The following is a 27787-nucleotide window of genomic DNA, read 5'->3' as shown; positions in this document are numbered from 1 at the left end:
AGACATGTCCTTCAAGTGATTAAGTGACGTGTTTGATTAAGAGAGAGGAAATGTTAGTTTTCTCTCCTCTAAAATTGGTTCCTTAGGCAAAAAAAAACTTTTGAGGAAGAGAGAGGCTAAATAAATTATCTCTCCTTTATAGAAGGTATCAAAAAGTGACATGAAGTAACTTAAGCAATATAATTTTTGCTATAGTGACATGCATATATGGTTTTGGCATAAAATGTTAATAATGTATGTGTTATATGTATGCATTAGTGTAAGTGTGTGTGTGAATATACATGTTGGTGTATTTATGTGAATGCTTGGAATATTATTGTGATCTATTATGATTGTGTGTAGGTACCAAAGACAATATCGTGATTTATTGTGGTTGAAATATTAAGTAGATAAATTTATTAAGGAAAATAAATATTTTTTATTCCAATAATAATCTAAATCACCATAAATTAAGATTTTAGGAGGTGGTGAAAAAGTGAAGAAGGTTCATACATCTAGTTTTATAAAGTATCTATAATGAACCACCTTAACATAAATAAATATAGGTAGATTATTCCTATAATGCTTCTGATGAATTAGGTGTTAGTTTTTGGTGAAACATATTTAATAATTTTTTTTAAAAAAACATCAAAATGTGATATAATTGGATATACCATTGATACTTATTGTAATTATCTAAACTAAGTATGTATGTATTTTTTGAATTGTTTCTAATACTATAATATAGTATGTGATGATAATTGCATATACAATTATTTATATGATAATTACTTGTGATGATGATAGTCTATAGTGAAACATATATTTAATATTTATTTAATATGAATAATTTGACAATAGAAATATTTTGACAAAAGACGTAAATATATAAAAAAAATTACGCAAAAATATGAAAAAATTACCTTAATTTTATTGAAACAATTGATGATTATGTTATCTAAATTAGTATGCATGTGATTTTTTTGTTATATGATATTAGAATATGTGATGATAATTTAATATTTATAGTTTTAAAAAAGTCAATTCAGTTTTACTTTATTATATTTTAAAGTGACTAATGATATATAAATAAATCATGGATAATTAGAATTGGAAATATTATCATTAGTTGTTTTGTTTAATATATGTATTTTTAAGTAATGTATAAAGTATATATTTTATTAGTTTTGATGTATGCATATAAATATATATATATATATATATATATATATATATATATGCTATTTTGGGGGCATTACTAGCCTTATCAAAAGGATGTTGCTTTCATCCATTATTTTCAATATTTAAAGAATGGAATATATAGAGTAATTTTAAAAATTAAACCAAATTGAAAACTTTAATAATAATAATAATATTAAATTGAAAAAAAAATGCAGGAGAAAAATAAAACATTAAACTTTAAAAGAGTAGTTCTAACATACGGGGAAACTTAATTCCTCTTGCACCTTGATCCCTTGTAATGAACCTTAAATTTAAACTCTTAAAAACAACCTTGAATAAAACCATTAGTCATTGTACATTCAAAATATAATTCATACATTCGAAATGATTTATTTATTTATTTATTAAAATCTGAATTATAATATACATTATATATTTAAAAAGACATAATTATCTTTTAATCTTATTTATTCCTTTATTAATAAAATGTTAATTTATGTAATAATATAATTTGTTTAATACTAAGTCTCTCAATCTTAAAATGTACCACTATAACCAATTTTTCTGTAAAATTAACATGTTAATTTTATAAATTTCCACAAGGTCTTGACCATAAATTGCATCATGCTTAAATTAAAATTATCAACATTTATTTGTTAATGTTAATTAGATAAAAAATTGTTATATTTAATTAAACTTTTTATTAACTGGGACCAGCTTAAATAAAATGAGTAACAAGATTGAAAAGATAATGAAGTTTTTTTTAAAAAAAAATATTTATTTATTTTAATTACATAAGTAAATATTTATCCAGTAATTTGGAGTGGGAAAGATATTAATTTATGTTGTTTATGGAAGGAAGGCTTTTCCAAGAAAGGCCCCCAAAAGAAAACATCCTCTGTATCTCTTTCTGAGTTCCACCTTTCCTTCCCTACAAACCAATAAAGGCAAAGAAACTAGAATAGAAGCTACAGAACAGTGTTATATATCACAAAAAACCTTTATGTGTTACCTCTCTTCACTCTTCAATCTTCACCCTTCACCATCATTATCAAAGGGGAAGGATCAAGGAAGCATCAAAACCGGGAAGGGACTATAACCAGTCTCTTTCATATCCACACTCTCCTCTGAATCATTTTCACTGAAACCCCACACCAAAAACCACCATTCTTCTCAATTCTTGTAAGTGCTTTTCATCGTTTTAGTCTTTCATTTGTTCACACACTATACTACAATAACCAATGCCGTTGACCCACTTCACTTCTCTATAATATTCCACTTTCTCTTTTGTTATATGCTCTTGTCTTGCTTCTATCACTGCCATGCTTTTTTTCTCTTTTGTTTTTTGTTCTTTCCGCGTTCTCGAAAAGCCTTCGGATTTGGTGTCCCTCGTTTCGTTTTCACCACCCCTATTCCGGGTCCAGTTTGATTGATGTGTTTCCATCCATTCTCACACGCCGCTTCTTTTTCGCTCTTCTAGTTTTGGATGCAGACAACCCCAGTTAGTGTGCAGGTTTTGCCTTGAAAAAAGTCGCAAACTTTCGCTTTTTGAACGAACGTTGAATGTGATCACAGATGCTCGGTTCATCCACGCACTGTTTTTCTTACCTGTAAAGCGCAAAACTGGAGCTTCTAATAAAGAGATATTATTATTCCTTAGAACAGAAGAGAAAGATGCACCTAGCCTTTTTTCTAAGCTCTTTCTTTCTCTCTTTTTTGGTATATTCTATAACACAACCCAATTTCGTTTTCTTTTTTAATGTTTTTATTACTCAGAAGCTGTCTCCGTTTCCCCTGCAACTGGGTCTTAAATATTGCCGTTGAAAACTATTCAAAACTACTTTAATAGCATTTCAAACAATAAACTTAGTTTTCTCGTACAATAAAGAAAAACAAAATTCTCATGTGCAGACCCATTTTGTTGTTTTTTCTCCCTTGATGACTTACCAAAATTTCCAACTTTAATTGTATAAAATCCCCACATGGATTTAGATAATCGCTGTTGTTGCTTTTTAACCTCCGGCACCTGCGTGCTCATGCCATTTTATCGTTCCTGATCATTTGCTGTTGTCTTATTTGGTTCAGTTGGAGAAAAACAATGACAACGAATTTGAAGAAGAAGATATCCAAGGTATGTCTGCACTATACAACCAACCTAAATGTCCTTGCTATCTTCTTCTTTTGGTCATACATGTTCTTTATGATCTCTCTCACTCTCACCCCCCCCCCCCCCCCCCCCCCTTTTTTTTCTCATTTTCGGGTTACAGTCTTCATGGCCAAATTTTAATGTGAGAAAGTGGCTCAATAAAAGGAGCAACGGTGATAGCTTTCCCTCAGATTACTCTTTACCAGGTAAAATCCGGTTCGGGTTTTTCCTTCTATTAATTTTCCCCCTACAGTTTTGAACTTCTGATTTGATTTTTTTGGGGGTGAAAACGTGGATTTCTCAGCAATTCGAGGGACAGATTGGTGGTAGATGGGTTAGTGTAGTGTGATTAGACATGGTGATGGAACAAAAGGAAGTGACATTGATAAGGGTGCCCGAAATTTGTTACCGGGGCCCTGGGTCCCATCAGGGATGTTTTCCATTGAATCTGCCACGTGGGTGGCTAATTCTCTGGAATTCAATTTGGCCTATGATCACTGTACCTGCAACTGCAAAGCCACACGGTTTTAGGTTTCTTGTAGGGTCTCTTGTTTTGAAAAAAACAACATAAATTAGTGTTTTTTTTTGTTTATTTTAGTACTGATTATGGTTATTTGGATTTTTTCAAAGAGGGGTGGCAGATGGATTCCACAATCGAATTGAAACATTCCGCATCAGTGAAGGAGACTCCAGTGGTCAGTGACATCGACACGCTCAACCTTAGGTAAACATATCCATCATGCTTGTTTGAAATATAACTGTGATATGTTATGTGTTAGGAACTAAAATTAGTGCTAGTTTTTAGTGAAATTTTGGTTATAGAATTTTGTTGAGTTGGAAAAGATGACCGAGGGTGTTGGTCTGTGAATGGGTTTGTAGGATGTTCGTGGGGACGTGGAATGTGGGAGGGAAGTCACCCAACGAAGGATTGAACTTGAGGGATTGGTTGATGTTGCCTTCACCAGCTGATATCTATGTCATTGGGTATATTATTTTATTCTATTCTTCCTTCTTTGTTGATACTACCAATACCAGTTTCCAATTTATACAACTCCTCTTGTGAAAACTTCCTTGTTTACTCACTTCAAGGAGTGCAGAGTCTGTACTCATAATTACGCTGTCAGTTTTCACAACTCTAATTCTTTTATTATTGGTTATGGTGGTGACTCCAAAGTCTCAACACCTCAGAGGCTTTATCTCAGAAGAGTAAATTATGGCCAAAAATGTAACTGACAAATTTTACCCTTCTTCTCATATAATTAGCTCGTGTATATAAAACAGAAGCTTTATATTCAAAATTAACCTTAGGCACATAAATATTACTTTCTTCAAATTGAATTGAAATATGTATTTTGTATTAGACTGCATGGCAATTTTTTAATCAATTGTTACAGGTTCTAATCTTACTTTTTAAATAACTCCCTTCATGTAAATAACTACCAGCACTTTGCATGTAGCAAGTTTTGGAGTGATGCGAGAAACCTTGAACCATACTAGTGAAACCTTTGTTAAATTGATGAGCTTCGCTGGATGAACCACGCCATCCACGCAAACCAAACATGCTCACAGCTCATAATAACGTGCATATGCGTTTTAGCTTTTGGCCATTCTCAGCTGACTGTTTTGCCCCTGATAATTCTAGGGACTTGAAATAATGTCCATGTGAAAATCATTTTGCTCCATCACTTCCTACAAATTGATGTCTTTGTGTTGATTGTAGAATAATCTAAAATACTAAATTTTGTTTTCACTACATTGCACCTTAGGTTCCAAGAAATTATACCTCTAAACCCAGGGAACGTGCTTGGGCCAGAGGACAGTGGCCCAGCAACAAAGTGGCTCACTCTGATTCGTGAAGCCTTGAACTCTAACACAAGCTCGAGTGAAGAAAGTTCTCCTACATTATTATGTAGCTCAAGTGAACATGAACAAGAACAAGAGCATTATTATTGCCTTGCAGCAAGTAAACAAATGGTGGGTATCTTCTTGTGCGTGTGGGTACGTGAGGATCTTTACAAGCATGTCACCAATTTAAAAGTGTCTTCCGTTGGTAGAGGCATCATGGGCTATCTAGGAAATAAGGTTGGTTCATTCCTCTAATTTCCTTTCATATATTATTCAGTCTTGTTAATTTCCCATGTCATGTTAGGGGTGAACATTTTTTTAAAAATTAAATTTTGCATTAGATTTTGCAATGGGACCATTTTGCATTAGAGTTTCTACTAGCTAGCTAGAATGATGATGTATGTGGTTGCTTATCACTTTTGTTTTTGTTGGTTAATTCAACAGGGTTCAGTATCAATCAGCATGACATTGTACCACACGACGTTTTGCTTGGTTAATACCCACTTGGCCTCTGGAGAGAAGGAGGGTGACGAGATACGAAGAAATTTGGACGTATCAGAGATCCTAAAGAAAACTAAATTTTCTCACTCATTCAAAGCTCCTGGTCAACCACTCCCTCCTGAAACCATATTAGAGCATGAGTATGTTCTTTCTTTCCAATTTGAGAAATAATCTATCAATTACCTTTAGTTACTAAATGACCCTTTAAATTTTTTGGTATCTGCAGTAAGATTATTTGGCTTGGGGATTTGAATTATCGCCTTGCTGCTGGTTATGATGATACACTTGAACTACTGAAAAAGAATGATTGGCAGGCTCTGTTAGAGAAGGATCAGGTAATTATATATATTACCATTTATTTTGTTTATGTGTTCTTACTTGACATGTTCTTAAATGCGTGAGGTATAATAATATTTTTGTCTATGTCTTACCATTTTGTTCTATTCATTCTCTTGTGACAGCTAAGGATAGAGCAAAGAGCTGGTAGAGTGTTCAAAGAGTGGAAGGAAGGGAAGATATACTTTGCACCAACTTACAAATACTTATTTGATTCTGACCAGTATGTTGCTCAAACCAACAAGTCCAAGGAAAAACGACGAACACCGGCTTGGTAAGCTTTAAACCTTTTTGTTGAAGCCAAAACTCTTCTTATCCACAATGGGAATGTCATTAGATCATGTGCATTATTGCCGTCTGTTTTGCATATGCTGTGACGTTCAGTGATGACCTTTTGCGATTAAGATATCTCTAGTTGAACATAATTTTCAACCATGCTACGCATAATTAAGCAACTTCACTTGGTTGGTACGTAATGTAATACCATTTGCAATTCTTTATGAACCAGCCTCTGAAAAGGATTTCCCTGTGCTGTATAATATATTCGCAACTGTGCATTGTTTAATGCTCTGAATTAGTCAACCATATAAGCAAGTGATTTAAGCAATAATAAAGTAAAATCATTGGCTACGTTTTATGACATAATCCAAAATGGTGAGTGAATGATGGGTCGCGGGGAAACACTGTATATTCTATATCATCATCCTTTTCAATATAGTTTTATATAAACCACATGAAACCTCCACCAATTATCATCCACCAATCTAAAAATCTCACCATAACAAAACCCCGTCTTAATCAAACACTTCTCTTTTGAATTAACTAAGTTAAATGAGGTCAGGTTTGCAATAACCGACCTTCATTTTTTTTATTATCATGCACAGAGCCAGCCAGGCAAATTGCTTCTCAGTAATGATATTTTTTTTACATAGTTAACGAATCAGAATCATTATTTATAAAACATTTTAAGCATTGATGTAACAAATGATGACATGTGGTGGAACAACATCATCGTACACATTGTTGTTCTAGTTATGTTTCATTGATGAATGATGAGAACTGAAGTGAAGTTGTTTATGTGGGACAAAACAAAAGGTGCGATCGAATTCTGTGGAAAGGAGAAGGAGTGGAGCAGTTATGGTACGTGAGAGGAGAGTCCAAATTCTCAGACCACAGACCAGTGTATTCACTATTCTCGGTTCATGTGGACAAGAGATGTACGAAGCTAAGTTCCTGCATTGCTCCATCAGAGAGTAGCTCAATCTCAATGTCAAGGTCATGCTCCTCCAGAACCTTGACAAACGCTGGCTTGTCCTCGTCTTGCTTTGCTAAAGTTCAGGCAGAAGAACAACTATTGTTACTAACGAGGGAACATAAACACCGCACTTGCAGGGTTCTGAGTTAGTACACAGGAATAGGATACTATATATACACTAAGTGGTGAGCAGTGACCACTTTTCGAGAAAGTAAAGTAAGAATGTGACACGAGCATCGAGTTGCCGCAGCTCGCGGTGTGCCCTGACAAGGTTCGGGTTCTGTGTTCCTCACTTTTTTTGTAGTTGTTGGAACAGAGGATTCAATTTATGCTGTAAAAAGTTCACATGCGTGCCTTTGCAATTGCCACTTTGGCATGCATGCACCCTTCTGGCTACCCAAGCTAAAAATATGTGACATCTTTGTGTAGAGCTAGCAATGATTAGAGGGAGAGCATTGGAGTGAAGAAAGAGAGTAACAAGCTTCTTTTTGCTGAGCTTTTCGTGAACTACAAGGTTACTACTATCTTCCAAATGTTTTGGTTCACAAAGGATGATTTCTAGTTTGAGCGCCATTTGAAGAAAATTGTAAATCATTTTGTTTATTACTTTTGCTGTCGTTGTTCAATACAGTGTATCGAATTTTGTTGTGTAAAAAATCTATAGCAGCGTAGTATGATACTTGTCATTCGGAATCTTCCTAATAAAATAATAAATGCTTAAATAAGTTTTAGCTTTCGTAACAATTTTGTTTTGTGTATTCAATATATTTTAATATTTAAGAGATTAAATCATATAAATCAGAATTTTATCCTATTTGCAGTATTTTTACCTTAAATAATTTTTAATCTAAATTAGAATGTTAATTCTTCGCAATATTTTCTCTTGCATAGGCCTCCACTCAGAACTTATCCCGCCCTGTTCTAATGTCAACATTAATTGGCTTTATTAATAATTACTGATTATTAATTATAAATTGCTTTTGCTACCTAAATATTTGAACGCATTTTTGGGTAAACATATTGGCAAATTCTTCTTACACCCAATATTTTTGAACCTGCACCCAACATATTTTAAAAATTCCAAAAATATCCTTTATTCTAGATATGAAAATCCAGAATTAAAAATAATATATTCTATCGGGTTTTCTGTGTTCCGAACATAAAAATCCCGAAACAAAAATTAAAAGGCCATTCTAGATAAAAAAAATCCGCAATACAAAAAATAATAATTAAGGATATTTTCGTCTTTTCCACTGGATTTGGTGGATTTGGGTGGAATGATATGGTGTAGGAAGCAATTGTTTGGGCACGCAAGGTCCAATCGAATGAGCATACAGGTCTGGCCCTACTTAACCTTGGGGAAGTGCTATTTGGTACCCTCTATTTCCCTAACTCCACCTGCATCTTGTAAGAAACCCAAAAGCTATCATTTTATAAGAACGAAAAATATTATTTTAAAATTAAAATGCGTTGATTTATAAAGATTAAAAATATATTTAAGGTTTTTTTTTTTTCATTTCTATTCTACTTTCACGTGTTGAAACAAAATCAGATTTCCATATAGGAGAATGAAAACACATTTTTATTTTTACACATGTTAACTTATTTTGTGTTATTTCAATTTTTTTATCCGTCATAAACGAGATAAAACGATTCACCCATCGTGATTAAGTGAACTCAAAATTTATTGACAAGTAAATCAAAAAGTTTATTTTTTATTAATTTAAAATAAAACATATTTAATCATATAAATATTTTATGAATTTAATCAATTAATTAATGTTTTTAATTATATAAATTTTATTATCTTTACCTATTAAATTATTTTATTATAACTAATAATTTAATTTATAAATGTTAATAATTTAAGTTACAATATTATTATTGCATATTTGTATATTTAAATATCATACAAAAATTAATATTTTTAAATTATTTTTTATTTTTATTTTTAATTAAAAAAAGTGAATAGTTTGGTTGAAAACTCTGGTAGCAGGTAGACTTTGGTCCACTTTACAATTATATACGTCTTTATTTCTTAACTAATTAAGATATTTTTTAACACAACAAAAAGACAAAAGACAAAGTAATTCAATTTCAAAATAAATAATAACTCTGATATTTTTTTTGATCATTGTTTAGAGAAGTTATATTTTAGAACCTCTAAAAAGTTTTACATCAAAGTAGAGATATTGTTTCTGGTTAGAATTTGACGGATCTATAAGTTTCGATATTCAGTATTGTCGACATGTTCAAAATATATTAAAATCAGAAAGAGATTAACATTCTTAAATCGTATGAAAACATTAGGTAATATGTTACTCTACCAATAACAACGGGTCCATAATAAACATATAAATCATTATAATTTTTAAGAAAAAAGTATGTTATTATTGTGCATTAATTACACCGAACACAAAAAACTAAATACTTACTTGACTGTCGCAACATCTTTTGCAGACATCTTCCCAATCGAGAACCTACGGAAAAAAGAAGAAATTGACTAGAGTAAATGAGCATGAGCTGTGAAAGAGACCATGTGAAAGAGACCACGTACTAACTGAGTGAGAGAGTTCAATAGGTAGAATTTTTCTCAGTCCTTTTTTACGAGAACAATTAAAAAAAAATACTATTTTACAAATAGTATTTCTATAGTACAAATTATTAAGTAAGGTGTTAATTTATTTTTTTGTTTTGTTTGAATGAGAAGTATTGGCTTATGTTGGAGATCCCACTTTGTAATAGCTTAATGTATTGGTTTCTACCAAAATAAACTTCAATGTTTGGTTTAATTATCTTAGAGTTTACCATCTATTATAAATTAAACTAAAACACGAAAAATATTAATTTAGATTTTTAATTTTTTCTTAATTTAAAATTTTAAATACTGTATTCTAAAACTTTTGTAAAGAAACTAATAAAAAATAGAAGTAAGAAGTTTGAAAAGAAGATTTGTAAATAAAAATAGCTTAAATTAGTTTTTTTTTTAATTCAAAAAAGTCCAAAACTGTGCTTAAAAGTCTTAGATGGTGTTAGTTATTATTTCGAGGAATGGAATAGTATGTACTAATACATTGTTTATAAAAAGTCAAAATTTAAGCTTAAAGTTCCCGTATTAATTATTTTCCTTGCCAATGAATAATATGTACGTGGTTAAAAAAAATTAAATTAGTTTATCTGCTTACAAAATAGTTGAAAAGGTTCTTAATCTCTTTGAATCACCGTTGAGTTCCGACATGAATATGTGTTTTTTTAGTATAAGGTAATTCGATGTTTAAGTTATTATTCGATTTGACATATTTAAATGTAAATACAGTTTAATACAGTTGAATATTTTACACTAGACCGATGTTAAAATAGGTTTTCGAGCCAACATATAGATTTTAAGTAAATTTTTAGATGTTAATATTTGTTATTAGAACCATCGCTAAACGATTGACATCTTCTTACGATCGAACAATACAGTTAGTTATTTTCTTTGTTTAAGTTCAAATAATCAAATTATTGAGAGATAAGATTGTTTTAGTAAAATCAATTTAAAGAATAAGATATTGATTGCAGTTATTAAAATAATTTTAAATTTTAATTTTAGTGGGACTATGGGAGTAACTTTTAAAAACTATTTTAATTTTTTTAAATAGACTTAAATGTTTATTTTATGATTAATAGTGATATAATTTTAAAGTAAATGACTAATGAAAAAGTTTTCTAAAAAGTTTATAAATAGATTTAAAACTATTTCTTTTTTAGTTCAATTAAAATTCTATTTCTTTAAATATTTTATCTAAAGTTATTGTTGGTGGAAAAGTTTTTTTTTCCTAAAATTATCCGTTGATAAGTTTTATTATATAATTTTTTTATATAAATATATAAGACTGTGTTCATAATCAATTAAAAAAAATCATTTGTGAAAATTTAACATTGTTGCATAAATGCTTTATTTTATCATAGAAACAAATTTATACATGAAATTCTATTTCAAATAATCATAATGAAAATTGTTTATAAGTCCTTTAAAACTAAAATTCAAATTTACATTATTTATAAAAGCTACCAACATAGATGATGTTTTAGAATCTTTTAACTTGCACATAGTTTAAGAAACAATAAAAACAAATGTCAGAATACAATAAATTATAATATCAGTTATAACCTTGAATTCAGAGGATATTTAAATCCTAGAACATAATATTGAAAACAGATGGAACAAAATAAATATGAAATTAATACGATGTAATAAGTATCTACCAATATTTTTAATACAGTTGAATTCATCGTTAATTAATGTGAAACCATGTATATGAGAATTAAACCAAACGAGAATTACATCAAATCAAATAAAAACAAAAAATATATAATGTTTATCCATTGTGTATATCATATTTACATTAAATTTATTAATTAATATTTACATTGAAATGTTGATCTCATGATATCTCATTGTGATTAATACTCAATGACATATTGTATTTTGAATAAATTTATTAATTACTATTACATATAAATAAAAAATATTTACAATTAAAAAGTTAATATCTAATTGCATAAATTTTAAATAAATAAATTGAATAATTGAAAATTTATATTTTTATACTTAATATGTAGTACGATTCTAATCTCCATTTAAAAAAAATCATTACTTACAAAATAAATATATATACATTCTTTCTATATGAAGGGAGTTAAAATAAACTACTAAAGTATGTTATATAACCAATACTAAAAGGGTTATTCTTAATTATATGGATGACTTAATATTTAATTTCGTTCTATTGTTAAAAAATAAATTCCTTAATCTTACTAATATATATTTTGAATGCAATATTAATTAAAATTAAAAAAAAGATATTATAATTAATGACTAAGATATTTTATATTACTAAGTATTGAATGATAAATATATTTATATTCTTCATATTGTTAAGGAGTTAAATTCAAGTAGTAATACTTTTGTACTCTTTTGAAAAAAAACATTTGATATAATAAAAAAACTTAGATAACGTTTGTAGTGTAATAAAATTTGTGTCAGGTACTACAATCTTTATACGAAACATCATGTGTAGTATAGATAATAAATAATAAATGATAAGTGATAAATAAATTTATCTCTTAAATATATGATTCAAAACTTTACTCCTAATTTATATTATTATATATAAAAAAGTATGTGTTACCAAAGGTTAATATACACACTATTCTCTTATAAAATATTTTATTTTGGATGATGTATAATGAAATGAGGGTGGTATGAAAACATGTATGCATGGAAAATTATATAAAGTAGAAAAAAGTTATTAGAAAAAAACATTTATGGCTAAACTTATGCACAGCAAAAAACTTGAAATTAAAAGTATTCACAAAAAGGATAGTTTTGATCATTTAAAACACTTGGAATATGATAATATCTTTATTATACTGTCTCCTTTTGGTTACAAATGTAATTTTGAATGTGAAAGAGACTTTTCTATATTTAATTCTATGTAAAATACCTTTCAAACAAACAAATAGATGCCTTCTGAATTTTGATGAATATTTTATTATTATTTTCTTGTTTTATAGTTATAATTTTGGGTGAGGAAAATGTTAATATTATTATGTGTTTAATAATATAAAATAAAAATATTTGTAATACAATTTATTCTTCTAAAATTCTATTTAATTAAATGAAGATTCAATAATATTTCTTTTAATATGATTTTTTTATATATATAAATGAAGAATTTTAAATAAAAAAATGTTTTTGTATTTTTATTTAAAAATAAATTATATATTTTTATTTGTATTAAATTTATGTATCTTACAAATTTGGATATATTCAATTATTTTTTATTAATAAAATTTATTTAATAATTGTTTAAAATATTTTTTATTTTTACCAAAATATTTTTTTTCATTAAGAAAATAATTGGAAGAGAAAAAAAAAGTTGATCAAAAAATTTAAAAAAATTAAAAATAAAACAAATGAATTGATAGACACAATTAAAAATGAAAAGATGAAAGATGAAAGTAACAATTAAACATTATAATACTCAAACAAAAATTTAAAAATATTTTAAATACTTAAAATGAATATTTTTAATTAAACTTCAAGTATACATTAAGTTGTTATATTTAACGCATGAAAACATCTCTAATATAAAGTGTTATTATAATTTATTTAATTAGAATAAAGTAAATATACGAAATAAATGTTTTTAGTTTTTTAAAAAATAAAATTGAAAGAATTGAGAAGGTAAGGGGAGGCGAAGCAGCCGGCGTATGATGAACCTCTGACGCACAGAACTCGATGTCGCCACGTGTACGGCAAAGATTTAATGTGACGATGCGATCGTGCGGAGCACCACGGTTTAACTTTTCCGACAAGCACAAAATCTTCAATATCTTTCTACTTCCCCTTACCGATCTTACCGTGTGCCTCTGCTTCGCATCATTCACAACCCTTTTCTGTCAAACGTAGCTTCATTGCTTCATTCACAGTAACGCATTTCCACTCTCTAGGCTACCAGAATCAAATCAAAACCGATGCAAATGCTCTTCTTTTTCTTCTTTTCGGCTTCATCCTTTCACTGACATGTGAGTTTTCCTATTTTTTCTTCACCCAACTTTTATTAGCTTCTGCACCCACCAAAGATGCCGTTTTTATCATTGCATGTTCCATTTTCGACTAAAGCAACGGTTTTTAGTTTAAGTTGCTTTTGGGGGTGCTCGGTTGCAGGCAAATTTCTTGACTAAACAGCTCTCATTATTGATTGGCAAGCTTCATTGGAAACACCAGCATAGCTTTTCAATCTATTGGTAACCAGTGAAGAGGGAAATGGTATGTTTCGCTTGTGCTTCGTTGCATGGAATATTTGTTTGCTGCTGCTTGTGCTTTTGTGCTCCATTTTTAATTACAATCGGAACTTTGTGTTACTAGTAAGGAAAATGTGTCTTGCTTTGGAATTTTCCCATTCTGTTCCAGTTACAATTAGTATATCCTTTTGTTGCATGATTCACTAAACATTGATTATGCTGATTCTGCATCCTTTTTCTACATGCATTTGTTTTATCTTCAACTTATGTTGTGCTTTGTTTCAAATATTTACATAGCTGGTCCGGGGGGGAGGGGGGATGAAGCAGTTTTAAGCTAATCTAAAACTTTGTCAAAATTGCTGTTTTTATTTTTTGTTTTTTATTTTCTTTGTTGGTGGCAATTGACTATAGGTGGAATTTGTGGTTAAATTTATGGCGACTCGATTAGGAAATTTAATTGAAATAATCGTATTTGCATGCATATTCATTGTGTGTTAATCTAGAGCTAGATGAGAGTGTTTTCATGTGCAAAGCTTTTTTTTTTTTTATCTTGTACTTACATTTTTGGTTCAGATCCATTTTCTGCAGTCATAATTTAAGGTGTCTTTAGAAAATGTGATGTGATGTAGAGGTTTAAGAGGAGGCGAGGCAGTATTTTTGCCTTTTCATGGTTCTTAATGGCACTTGTATTTATAAATCATTTTCCTTGTTGGTGACCAGATGCATGCTAAAGTTTGTTGTATCTATAGTTCGATTTAGTGGCAAGGTTTTTTACATTGAAATTCTTTGGTAGGAAGGAGCCTCTTTCTAATGATTTTTTTGTGTGACAGTCGTTCCACAATCAAGCATTTTGGATGGGGAAGAGCCCTGGATGTTTGAATGATGGTGACATGACAAATGACAATTCTTCTAGAATTGATTCCAAGCGTGCTTGTTCATGGTTCATGGATGACCCTGATTTGGATCTGCTTCCCAATAAGAAACAAGCAGTAGATGCTCCAAACAATTTGTTATCTGGAATTCTCAACTCGAATGTTCCTTCCTGGGGGAATTCCTCAGGATTTCACTCTTTAAATGGTCATTTTACTGAACAAATTTTTGGCCCAGATGCTGCAAATATGACTTTTGAAGATGCAAATACTCCCTCTGTTAGCATGGATGATAAGTTGAGTGTGGAAAGAAAGGATAATATGGACCCCTTTGGGAGTGGGTCCTCGTTTGGTTTATCCATATCAACTGCATTAGAAGATCCTCGTTTAGTTTTTAATTATGATGGAATTAGAAAAGTCAGAGTAAACGAGGTGAAGGGATCCGAGAATGTCATGTCTGTTACTACAAAAAATCCCTATGATAGAGGAGTTAGTGACACTTTGTCAAATCCTTGTCTATACAAGGCGGGTGATAATTCCATGTCAGCAAATCTCAACTATAACAAAGGGGGAGCCAATATAATAGCAATGAATGGTTCGTATGACAGTACAGATAACAATTTCATGTCAATGGGTCAATCCTATAACAAGGGAAATGACAGCTTATCTGTACATCCAACATTCAATGAGATTTGTAATACGGTATCAATGGATGAGGGCTTCAGTAAGGTGGATAGCAATGTCATATCTATTGCTCAAGCTTACAATAAGGCCCATGGCAATTCTATGTTAACCAACCAGTTGTACAATAAGGTTGACAATGGCACTATATCATCTCATTACACCTACCACAAGGAGGGAAATGATGTGCCATTTGTTCCACGATCCTATGATAATGGAGAGAGCACTATCATATGTTTTGGTAGCCGTGATGATGACACAACACCCTCAGACTTGTTCATTTCTGAGTATGAACTGTTGATGTGTCAAGCACTTTCACACAAGTCAGAAGCTGTGAAAGAGAAGGAGATGGTTACATCTAGTTCTAATTTACTTCCAAGTACAACACAGACATCTGCACCTGGAACTGAAAATATTCTCAAGACAAAAGAGGAGATAAAAATGTCTAAAAAGGCTATTTCAAACAACTTCCCTTCAAATGTCAGAAGTTTGCTATCCACCGGTATGCTGGATGGTCTCTCAGTAAAGTATAAAGCGTGGTCACGGGAGGTAAAATTTAGTATTAATGAGTTAATCTTTCACAGTAGCTTATCTTTCATCACATGTGTGGTTCTTCCTATGCTTGTTAGAAGGAACTTCGAGGTGTTATAAAAGGTGCTGGGTATTTGTGCAGTTGTCACTCGTGTAATTTTTCAAAGGTAAAGTTTGGTTGATCCTTATCACAGAGTACTAGAATCCTTTTTGAGCCAAAATGCTATCTCTGACTAATATTAAATTTCTTCCAGGTTATTAATGCATATGAATTTGAGCGACATGCTGGTTGCAAGACAAAACACCCCAATAATCACATTTACTTTGATAATGGGAAAACTATTTATGGGGTTGTACAAGAGCTGAGGAGCACTCCACAGAGCATGCTGTTTGAAGTTATTCAGACTGTAACTGGTTCACCTATCAATCAGAAATCCTTCTGCATCTGGAAAGGTAATTTATCATGTTCCTTTACGCTGTGTTTTCTGGATTTGTCTAATATCTTTGTATTGATCCGAGATGCTCCTTCTCACGTTTGATTTTCCTTCCTCCTTTACAGAATCTTTTTTGGCTGCAGCAGGGAACTCCAGCACATATGTGCAAAACAAGTAAAGCAATTGTAATAAAGGAGAAATTTTGAGTTACAAGATAGGACAGTCTTTGTTGGTTTCATAGGAGCCATCTTTTGATACACCTTTTGCTGACCGATATGCATAGGTTTTGAATCCTTTACCCATTTGAGAAAATCGTAGGGAATTTACCAGACAAAATGAAATATGTATTGCAAATTGGATCATTCATGGTAGCTTATAGTCGATAAATTTCATGAAGGTAAATTGATTATGTTGTCGAGTTCATTATTAATACAACAAAATATTCTGTGATTTGCTCATTCATTTTTATCCAGTGGATTTACTCCAGAGTCGGCATCTTCTTAGCGAGTCATTACCATTTTCTTTTTCTGAATGAATGTAGAAATACTGTATGATGTGAAATCTGAAGGGGCTTATTCTTACATTGTGACATATAATATGCAAAACCATAATGTATTTCTCACTACTATGTGCTTCTTATCTACCACGTTAAAATCTGTGTTCTTGTATTTCGTGGAAGATTAAACAACTAGGAACAAACATAGCTGCTTTTGCTCATGCAGACATGTCCTAAAATAGTTGAAGTTTTGAAATAAATGGCAACTTTTCCTCACACTTGTTCTTCACTTGGAGTTGTGTTTCCATTTCCTAAATTGGTGGCAGTGGTGACTCCGTGAGTGCAGCAAGTGTAATTTTCCTTAGCATTGTCCATGTCCACTATGGGCTCTTCAGTATTTGGGTCTGATGGGCTATAGTCTTTACTTTTTCCCCACACCACAGAGTATAGGCCCAAACAAATGATAATGGCACCGATCATTCTGCAACATTTATCAGATTTCAGTAAGGTTCTGGTTAATGTGATATCATAGGTACTAAAAAATATCATAGATTCACAGGTACTTCATTTTCATGATTACCTTCCAAGGAAAACTTGCTCAGCCAAAATGAAGAAGCCCATGATAGCCACGATTATCATGCAGAGTGGACTAAAGGCTGTTACGAAGACTGGGCCTCTACTTTTCATCACCACTCCTTGCAAGTAATAACCCACTCCAGAGCAGGTTATGCCCTGCATATCAATGTTTTAATCTATTAGAATTTACATTATATATTGACTCTCAAATATTTTATGTCCTCTTCTTTTTACCTTCTAAAACCATAAGAAAGGAAGAATCAATGATTTTGGTCTGATTCCCTATTTTGTCATTCTCATACTAAATTAAATAAATAAATATGTATTAAAAAAAATACATAGGAGAATATTATGGATATTTATGATAAAACTTTTCCTAATAGGAACAAAATAGATTTAACATTTTTAGTATTATTTTCCAATTAGAGTTGATCTTTCACCTTGAAAAGTAATGTTACATTAAATTCTAACCTTTATTTAACTGATTATTGAAAAAATCGAATTTATTTTGGGAAGAAAATCTCATTTTAATTAGAGAATAATATCTTAAAGGCGTAAGGAATTGTATCTTTTTTTTAGCTTAATATTAGTAGTAGCTTGACAACATAGCTCTATAGAAGGAAATGAACCACACACAAAGTTTATACTTCCATTTGAAGGTGACAGCTCCACTTTGATTAAAACGTGACGTTTAAACAACTGAAAGTTTTTCTCTTATCAATTTTAATTGCTATAATGTGTCACTTTATTAATTAAAGAGGCATGAGAGGAAAGTAGAAAAATACCTTACATAATAAAAGTTGAGATTATAGTCTTATATTAGTAACATGATTTAATTCCTATGTTTATTACCTTAACTAGTGCATCTTTGGTTAAGCTTATCTTAGGAATATTTTAAGAGATCATCTCAATTTTCAAAGAAAAAATACAAAAGCGAGTAAATATATACTCGATAGTGATGATTTAATACCCCCAAAAATAATCATTTATTCCATAATTTAAAATATTAGTATTTTAATTTAAAATACTAATACATAGTATTATATTGATAAAATAAATATTAATGTTTTCATTATTTTTATTTTTATTTTTTTTAATTTAAAATACTAATACATATTAGTATATTATTAATAATAAGAAAAATAAAAGCGGGTATATATACTGGATAGTGATGTTTAACACCCAAAAGCAATTCGTTTAAAATATTAATTCTTTTATTTTTTAACTTAAAAAATATTAATACATATTATATTACTATAGTGGGTTCTCTTTTTCGGATAGAATATCACCCTCTACTAAACATACTTTTTACTGTCAACTTTCTCATATTTTTCATTCCTTCTCTCATTTCCTTTGTTTTTTTCCCATTAAGTTATTTATCTCATTTTTTTTGTATACTTTTTATTTTTGAATTTTCTATTCATTTCACAAGGGTGCTGAGGAAAACATTATATTAGAAAGTGGATTTTGCGAACCCCAACAAATGTAGGAATAAAGTTGCCACTTGGTAACGTCATTTTCCTCATTATAGTATTTATATTATATTCCATGCAATGCATGTTGCATTTAACGTGCTTTTTTTTTGTCATATTTAGAATTGTTAGGTTGAAAGGGCTTACAGCGTAAACAGCACAGAGCAATCTCATATCAAATTTTAGAGACCAAACTGAAGGGTGGCCCCTTTCCATGACTAAAGCCACTGCAGCACCTTCAATTGTGCCCATTAAGCATATCCATGCCGAAAGAGAAAGTGCAGCAGGGTAGGTTTTTAGCGTAATAGCCTACACAGACAGATCAAGTTGTGTCAATTAAATACATGTATACACCAACTTACATACATGATTGTGAATCAAATTGTTATGTTTTTTTTACCTGTAAGATCATGAAAGAAGCCCAACAAAAGCATCCAATAGTGATCATTACGAACCCTGTCATTGAATGTTGAGTACTAGTCCCATTATTCTGGCTGTGAGCATTGCTTACGTGTGACCCAAAAAGCACTGGACCTTTAATCAGTGTCATGATCATGGCACCCGAAACAGTTGCTACAGTTCCTACCACCTTCGCTTGGCTGCGTATACTTCTTATATTTATCTTCTCAAGCCTGATCAGAACAACGGAAATTGCTTAACTTTATCATAGCGTATACACACAGAAATGATGTGTTAAGCTAAAAAAAGAATGAATGAATAATAGGAGCAAAAGAGTTTTACACTATCCAAATCACAGACTGTCAGGTGCACAAGTTAAGTTCATTAGTCTTTATAACAATCATCTTAAAACTAATCTTGAATTAAACTAAAAAATGCATGTCTAAACTCTTACAAAAGTGGTAATTTTATTAGCTTAGAATCTCTATGATTGAGCAGGTTGGCAAGCAAGCAAAACCAACACGGCAACACTTTATCTGATTGGTTTTCGACCATATTTGAAAGCTAGTTTCTCTTTTTCCCATTAGTAGAGAGAATGAACTAATGCAGTTAGTTATACCTAAGAATGCAAGCGAAGACAAAGGTAATAGCAGGAAGCATATTGGTCATGGTAACGGCAAAGGTTGCTGTTGTGTACTTCATCCCCAAAAAATACAAATTCTGGTCAATAACTGGCCTGCCACAAACCAAAAAATTGAAGTTACTATCACATGTTTCCATTAAAAAAGAAGAGCTAAATGTGTTTAGCAACGAAGGAAAATAGTTACTCTAGCAAGCTCAGCACCAATATCTTCATGAAAATTGACAGTGTCATCTTTTGCTTTACTTTCCTGTTAAAACGATGCAGTGTTACTTCAATTATTCACACACAAAACAAACACACATAGAGGTAGAAAGGTATATATATATATACCTCTCAAAAAACCATGCCAAAGGGGCCATGACAAAGAATGCAACTGCATGGCGATAGACGACGAACACATAATTGCTCATCCCTTTGTTCATTGCAGCTTTGGATATAATATCCATGAGTGCATATCCAAACTGTATTGATACCACTGCTGCCAAAGGCTTTGCTTTTTCGAACCAACTTTGCTTCTGCTGGTTCTCCATGTCTTGGTAGAGCTCCTGGAACAACCTTAATAACTAATCTGTTGAGCCACGAGAATGAAATGATACAACGTAAGAGGCTCGTATTTATATGGTTATTTGTATTGCCCTTCCAATTGAAAAATGACACGTCCCTTAAGAGGGTGCTGTAAAAAATTATTGCTGCTATGAGTATATCAGTTGCGTCCACTAGGCACACACACGAACTCCGTTATTTCACGCTCGTAAACGGAGTTCAAACGTAAAACAAATCGACTTCTGTAGAATTCTGTGATACGAGTGAAAATAGATAAGAAAATAAAGTAAAATTTAAAATATTTTTATTAAAGAGAAATAAAGAAAAAAAATGAGTATCCAATACCAATCAGAGGCTTAAAGGAAAGGAGAATCTGTGGTTAGTTTCAATTATTTACCTTTTAAATAATTTAATACTTACTGACTTTAAAGTAGCTTTAATCGTTCATGATTCTGTATTAAATTTTTTTTAGCAAATGATACTTTGACACTCTTACTCCAAATTACACCTTTTTAATTGATAAAGATACCTTTTCACATCACATAACCTTTATAATATGGAAGATGTAATTTGGAGCAATGAAAAAGTAGGTGTCAAATAATATTTTTTCTTTTTTTTTTCTTCAGTGGTTTACGTCATCGGCTTTTGAATTATGCATATATAAAGAACATTTTTGTGTGTCTTGTTTCTCTAACACAAAAAGAAATGATAGGTCGACAAAAAAAATCGACAATTCAAGAACATATTATTTTTAAACACGTTATTGGACAAAGAGTGGGGTCAGTTAGATGATTTATAATTGAGAAATTGTGTTTGCATACAAAGAGTTATACACTAAAAAGAGCGATATGAAGCGAAGACAAAATGCATCAGATAAGGGAGGACTGATACTTTATCTCACTCATAAAATAAAATACATTTACTGTACAACTCAAAGTATAAATATTTTATTTTAATTTGTTTTATATTTTAATTTAAAATATTAATATATATTATTATATTATTAAAATAGTTGTAAAAGTGAATTATTTTTTGTGATGGATGTCAAATTATAGTTTTTCTTTTAGATTTGTCGATCCGGTAAAAGTGAGGTTTAAAATAATTTTTTCTTAATATGATATTATAATCTTGTAGAGTTTATCTTAACGATAGTTAGGGTTAGTTTCAAGTTATTATTGGATCACTACAAATGTATAGTTATACGGACAAGTTGACAATCTCGATACGAAGAAGTGTGTTGAAAATCTCACATCCATTATAGATAAAAATATTTTACAGTATATAAATATGTACAAAATTTATCTTATAAATCAATTTTATAAAATCAAATTATATTTATAATAGATAGTTAAAAAAAAAGTTTTAAATTTTGATGAAAGAATTATTGAAGGGAAATGGAGAGAGTACTTGACATTCATTGGAAAAAGATTTTGTGGGATAATGATGAATTGGTGATATATTGTTATTAGTGTTGAGATTTATAGAGAAGAGTTGGTGTGAAGGGATGATGGAAGCATTTGAGTCCACTATGTAATTGGTGGGCGAGTTGTTTTTTGTGCTTTCATTATGTGCAGGCACTAGCATAGCTGTTTGGATACTCCACCTCCTGCATGGAACTCCATTCACCACTCTGTTTTCATTCATCAAAATATAATATATATAAGTGGATTTGTGACCCCACTAACTGCTGAGAAACAATGACATTGTCTACTTGTATGTTTCTATGGTGCCCTGGTTTTGAAACAATAAATGGAGTCTTACTCAACGCAACAGTAATCATCACCGCCATTAAGCACTCTATGCAACACAATTAACAATGCTTGCAAGTAGTGTTGCGTATTAGGCTGCCAAACTACCAATATAACCTGCAATATAAGAAATTCAGTAATGGAAAGTTCAACAAAGTTCTTTATTCAATTCCGATTCACATCGTTATCACCTTCACCTTTCGAAAGAGATTTTTGGGTTCATCTTCAATTTGAAGATCTAACTCATTCTCTAACATGTTCTATTTCCATTCTAACACTAAAAACTTCTGCTCATTTCTGTTTAAACTCAAGATTTTGTTTAATTTTCTTACTAGCTCTCATTTGTTTTTAGGATGAATTAAAGTAATTTAAGGAACACTTAAAATGTGTTTGAGTAATATTAAAACTATTTTTAATTATATTTGTATAGATGCAGGTAAGCTCGTATAACATGCAGGTGCAACCTATTAAAATTTGAAGTTCGTTTAAGATGTCGGTTATAGGAGTAAACTTTTTTTTTTTTTTAATTTAGGTTATTGCGGGTGTGAGTTTAAATATCAATGGGATACTCAACTCATTATTGTGAAGTAACACATTTCTTCTTCTAATTGACTCTATCTTTGACCATTTTCAGTAAAAAGCATAACCTTTTTTTTAGGATCCTAATTCATTACACACCTTGTACAAATATTCCATTACACAACCACATTTGACTACATATGTATATTACTATATGTTGATTTATTTGTGTGTTCACTCCCACGATTCTCCCTTCCACATTCGGACATCATACCTTTGCTCCACAATGAAGAGTTTTCTTTTTTTGTAAATTCCAACTCCATTTTGCTAAAACTGTAGCATTCAATGTAGGAATGTTTTTCATGCCTAATTTTCTATGGTTCTTCGGATAATGTATATTATCCCATTTAATCCAATATGTGTTTTCTTTATTGATTTTCTCTCTCTCTCTTCCTACTAGAACTTACTTTTTAATCTTCTCAACTTTCAAGTCACTCCATTAGGTATCTTAAAAATAGAATAAGGAAAAGTTTTTGTTAGCACTCAAATAGTAAATAACATATCTTAAAACACCCAATTATAATAATATTTTAAATTAAAAAATAAAATAAATATAATTAAAATAATAATTTATTGGTATATAGAATAGATGTTTTTGGCTGTTTGTAGGGTCAAAGTATCACTATCCATAATTAATTAACCCTGAGACTCAAACAACTTCAAAGCATCTCATAACACTTTTATAACCATCACATTTTTATATAACATCTTGTATTATAAACATAGCATTTTTAATGTTATATTTTTGTTGATTCTGGTCCCTTCCAAATTTTTGTTTGCACAATGTTTTTCAGTCATTACATTATATAATAGTGACACTTATATTTAAAAAAAATCATTAAATAAAAACCAATTTTAGAGATAAAAAATAATTACACTATATTGACTAAATTAGATATTATTTTAGAGACTAAAATATTATTGGGTAATTTCTATCATTAATAAATAATTTTTAAATGTGTATCTAATTAGTTATCAAGGTTTTAACTACCAATTATTTATATTCACTGGTGCAAAAAGGTTAAAAGAGGGGGGCTATTTTCACTTTAAAACAAAAGTTTTCTAACCGCATTTGATGTACACGTAGTCTTATGTCCAACAGAGAAGAAGGCGACTATTTAGCCTCATTCTTAAATGCAAAGTTATAAGGACGACTATGGTAAATAGCCGCATTTATAATAGCCACATTGCAGTGTACACACACACCACTTTGTCTTTCTTCTTACATTCTTTGCTCATCACTCCTTTCTCATCTCAGATATTCAAATTGAACGCAACTAAGTTTCACCCACTTACTCTTGCTCTCACACTTCATTTTTTTCCTTTCCGAATTTCTCTTTCGCGAACTATCTCTCTCTGTCTCTCATATAAACAACAAAATGCGTTTTCAGATCTCGAAAGGTAGTTAGACGAGACGAGAGGTGAGAGTTTCGAACGAGTTTCTCTGCCTTTGTCTTCTTCTATTGCCATTGGTTTTTTAGCTTCCTCGCTTTCGTCATTTTTAAACACCCAAACACCAACGAGGCAATGAACGATGACAGAAAAGAAATACATAAGAGAAACGAAAAAAATACAAAAACTAATGGTGAAGAAGAAGTAGAGAGGTTGAAACGAACTTACTAATGTCATGAAGAAGACAAATGCAGGCTTGAGGAAGACGAGAGGAAGCACCAGAGCAAAAGAGCTGAAGAGAACGAAAGCGCCAGAGAAGGAACTATGAAAGCGTAAGTGACGCGCTTTGTCTTAGGGTAAAAAAAATGTTTTAAGAATGCGACTAAGAGGTAAAACCTCATTCTTAAACAAAGCGCTCTGTTTTAAGAATGCGACTATTTGTTATAGCCGCATTCTTAAATGAAGTTAATTTAAAAAATGTCATCACGTTTGGAATGACAACATCTAATCGTAAAAACAGATTAAATAAAATATCATTATTTTTATATTTTGTACTAGTGGTTCTAAAGTTAGTAGCTAAAATGATTTATATTCTCGAGAAAAATAATTATGATTGTACTAATATTTTTAATAATAAATTCAACTACCAAATCACTATCCAAATAACTTTTTTATATTCATAGTGGAACATTAGAAGTGAGATATGTATCCATATGTTTGATAAAGTTAGATTGAGTCGTCAAATCTTAGACCCCATTATTTGTATTGTAGGTTAACTTTACTAAGATTTACAAATCTATCCATCCTTTTTGTGTTTTTCGTTGTATATGTTGTACAAGTTCAACATGTGGTACAAGTTGATAAATAACCTGTCCAGTAAGAGTTTTTTAGAAAAAATAATTTTTTTTAAGATGTTGACATAGACAACTTAGTTTTGATATACATAGAAGTTATTAAATATATGAATATTCTTATATTTTGATATAAAACTTTTATTATTGTAGATAACTTATATGTTTTCTACCTAGTATAATTATAAAGATATAATATATATATATATATATATATATATATATAAAAATAAAAGTTTATGCTATAATTAATGTTTTATATAAAAAAAATTCATGTAAAAAAATATTTAATTAATTTTAACTAAATAATAAATATTTATATAATAGTTAAAATATTACACAACTCAAACGTTAGGATATTACACGACGATTTCCATTTGAATCCTTAGTATCCATAAATTATAGTTATCATTAAAATCATTATCGTAAAGAGTATCTAAATGAATCAAGTCAGATAAAATGTTATCTCAACCTTAAATCCAAAATCCATGAAAGACAAATTTTAATTTCAACCATCATCGTCCAACGTTCCATCAAAGCTTTAAACTATGACTTTTAAGTATCCGTTAATGGCTATTTATAATTGGTGATACAACCTTTAAATATCTTAACATGAATATTAATTTCTAGAGCTTAAATCATATCTTTAATTTTAGTAAAAACATGTAAAAACTCTTAAATATGACTTGAATCTAGAGAAATGTGGGCAATTTTTACTTGACCTACCATAGTTAACTATTTTGATTTTGTCGATTTGTGAGGTGGTTGATGTTATTATTGTATTTAATTTATTATTTACTAGTTAGGTTTACTCCCATTTTTCAAATATACCACCAATATCTATCATTAAAATCAACCTTGTTTGAGCTAGCTAAAACCACTATGAGCACCAAACAAAGAATTTATCCTACCACTTCCTACTATTTAACCCAATTACATGTCTAGAATTTTAATTCAAATCTGGTTAAACCAGAAAAAAAATTCATACCAATTCATCTATAATTATTTGTTGGAGATTCCACGTCAACTAAACAAAAATACTTCATAATACATAAGTTATTATGTTAATCTATAAATGATTTTATAGGATTGAGTTATATTTTCATACTCACCAAATACACATGTAATTTAATCATGATAATAAAAATATTATTTTAATATGAATCTTTATATATATATATGTATATATATAATTGTAAACGATTCACTAGCATTTAAGTTCAAATTTGATTAGTTGTTAAAAAATAATATACAACTAAAATTGATATTGACAGTGAATATAACCCCATTTGTTACTTTCCAATAATAGTGAAGGGATTAGTTGAATAATGGAATAGTGGTATGCTATCTCATACTTTAATTATTGAGCTTTAAACTTTTCTTAATTCTGGTCTTAAGAAATTCGTCTCAAAGTATCCTTATAAAGTTTCTTTTCTAAAAGTTGTTAACCACAGAACAGAAATTATAACCACAATAATATAAGCTTAAAAAATCATTAGTATCAGTATCAACCCTTACGTGTACTCAATTAACATAGAGGAGAATAGAAGAGAAAAAGAAAAGTGAAAAACGTTGCTTGGTCTTGTCTTCATATGTTAAACCAATTATAAAATTAATTTCTGTTCTCAAACCATTTTTAGCTGTTTGGATGATTTTGTATAGGTGTTTCTATAAGAAGAACATAAATAAAACTATTTCTTATGAATTAAAACTAATTTATATATAATTTAATTCATATAATTTTAAAGTAGTTTTTCAAATTAAGTTATATAAAAAATTATTTTCATTTACGTAAAATTTACTTTATTTCTTTTGTTTTATTTCTATTAATTCTGCTTCTGTCCAATTCTATAGTGATTTTCTTACAACTTATTTAAATAACTTATCTATAAAGACTTGTAAGAAAAAAAAATGTATAAATTAATTTGTGAAAACTAATTTGAGTAAACTTCTCAAGATTTTTTTAAATCAATTTTTAATCTGTATATAAGTTCATTTTAGATTTTTGAAAATTTACTTCCTTTATTATTACTTTCCCAATAAGTATGTGCAAAGAATTTTATTCAACCATATTCATATTTTACGAATACTTATTAATGTAGGAAGAGACTTAAGAAAAATGTTTATCTATTTATTTAATTATTTATATATCGATTTTTTTCTTTATCTTCCTAGTATTCATCCATTTATATATGTGTCTATCCATTTATTTATCTATCTTTTCATATATTTATTGATTCATTTATCAATCTATCTATATATCAATTTATCGATCTTTAGTGGTGTTGTAGGTTTGGATAAACTCATTACTAAGTCCACTAAAAAAATATTAGGTGGGGTTGGATTTTTGCATTTCTTATGTCAAATTCTATCCATCCCAATTCCGTTTTGAGTGAGAAGATTGTGTAAATAATAAATCAAAACAATGATGATTAAATTGTATTTTAATACTTTTTGGAATTTTTGCAGAGTATTGTCTTGTAATACATAGTTAGACAAAATTTAAATTGATAAATAAGATTTGGTTTATAACTTCT

General features: G+C 30.0%; 2 protein-coding genes and 1 pseudogene across 6 annotated transcripts; 2 read left to right on the top strand and 1 right to left on the bottom strand.

Annotated features, from left to right (window-relative positions):
* Positions 1-2028: 2028 nt before the first annotated feature.
* LOC137829510 (type I inositol polyphosphate 5-phosphatase 8) lies at positions 2029-7969 on the top strand. Of its 5 annotated transcripts, none has more exons than XR_011084025.1 (11): positions 2032-2343; positions 3247-3292; positions 3429-3513; positions 3938-4031; positions 4187-4291; positions 5074-5389; positions 5597-5793; positions 5880-5988; positions 6115-6263; positions 7085-7515; positions 7674-7969. XR_011084025.1 is itself a non-coding variant. In XM_068636320.1 (11 exons), the coding sequence occupies exons 5-11, from the start codon at positions 3949-3951 to the stop codon at positions 7392-7394; spliced, it is 1269 nt and encodes a 422-aa protein (XP_068492421.1). In that variant the 5' UTR covers positions 2032-2343; positions 3247-3292; positions 3429-3513; positions 3612-3845; positions 3938-3948; the 3' UTR covers positions 7395-7969. The 5 variants fall into 5 exon arrangements, 4 of the variants coding, with proteins under 4 accessions (XP_068492419.1, XP_068492421.1, XP_068492422.1 ...); XM_068636320.1 differs by adding an exon at positions 3612-3845 and having other exon boundaries at positions 7085-7969; XM_068636318.1 differs by having other exon boundaries at positions 2029-2343; positions 7085-7969.
* Positions 7970-13637: 5668 nt separating this feature from the next.
* LOC137829509 (uncharacterized) lies at positions 13638-17013 on the top strand (annotated as a pseudogene).
* A 94-nt stretch (positions 17014-17107) lies between these two features.
* On the bottom strand, positions 17108-20736 carry LOC137829511 (WAT1-related protein At2g37460-like). The gene is made up of 7 exons (XM_068636322.1): positions 20468-20736; positions 20322-20384; positions 20114-20230; positions 19496-19727; positions 19243-19404; positions 17628-17779; positions 17108-17528 (listed from the first exon to the last, which is right to left on the bottom strand). The coding sequence occupies exons 1-7, from the start codon at positions 20665-20667 to the stop codon at positions 17321-17323; spliced, it is 1134 nt and encodes a 377-aa protein (XP_068492423.1). The 5' UTR covers positions 20668-20736; the 3' UTR covers positions 17108-17320.
* Between the last annotated feature and the right edge of the window lie 7051 nt (positions 20737-27787).

This window comes from Phaseolus vulgaris, chromosome 7 (genome assembly GCF_000499845.2).
Source record: "Phaseolus vulgaris cultivar G19833 chromosome 7, P. vulgaris v2.0, whole genome shotgun sequence".
Classification (NCBI taxonomy): domain Eukaryota; kingdom Viridiplantae; phylum Streptophyta; class Magnoliopsida; order Fabales; family Fabaceae; genus Phaseolus; species Phaseolus vulgaris.
Note: the sequence above shows the minus strand (reverse complement) of the source record. Positions and strands in the feature narration are given on the sequence as shown.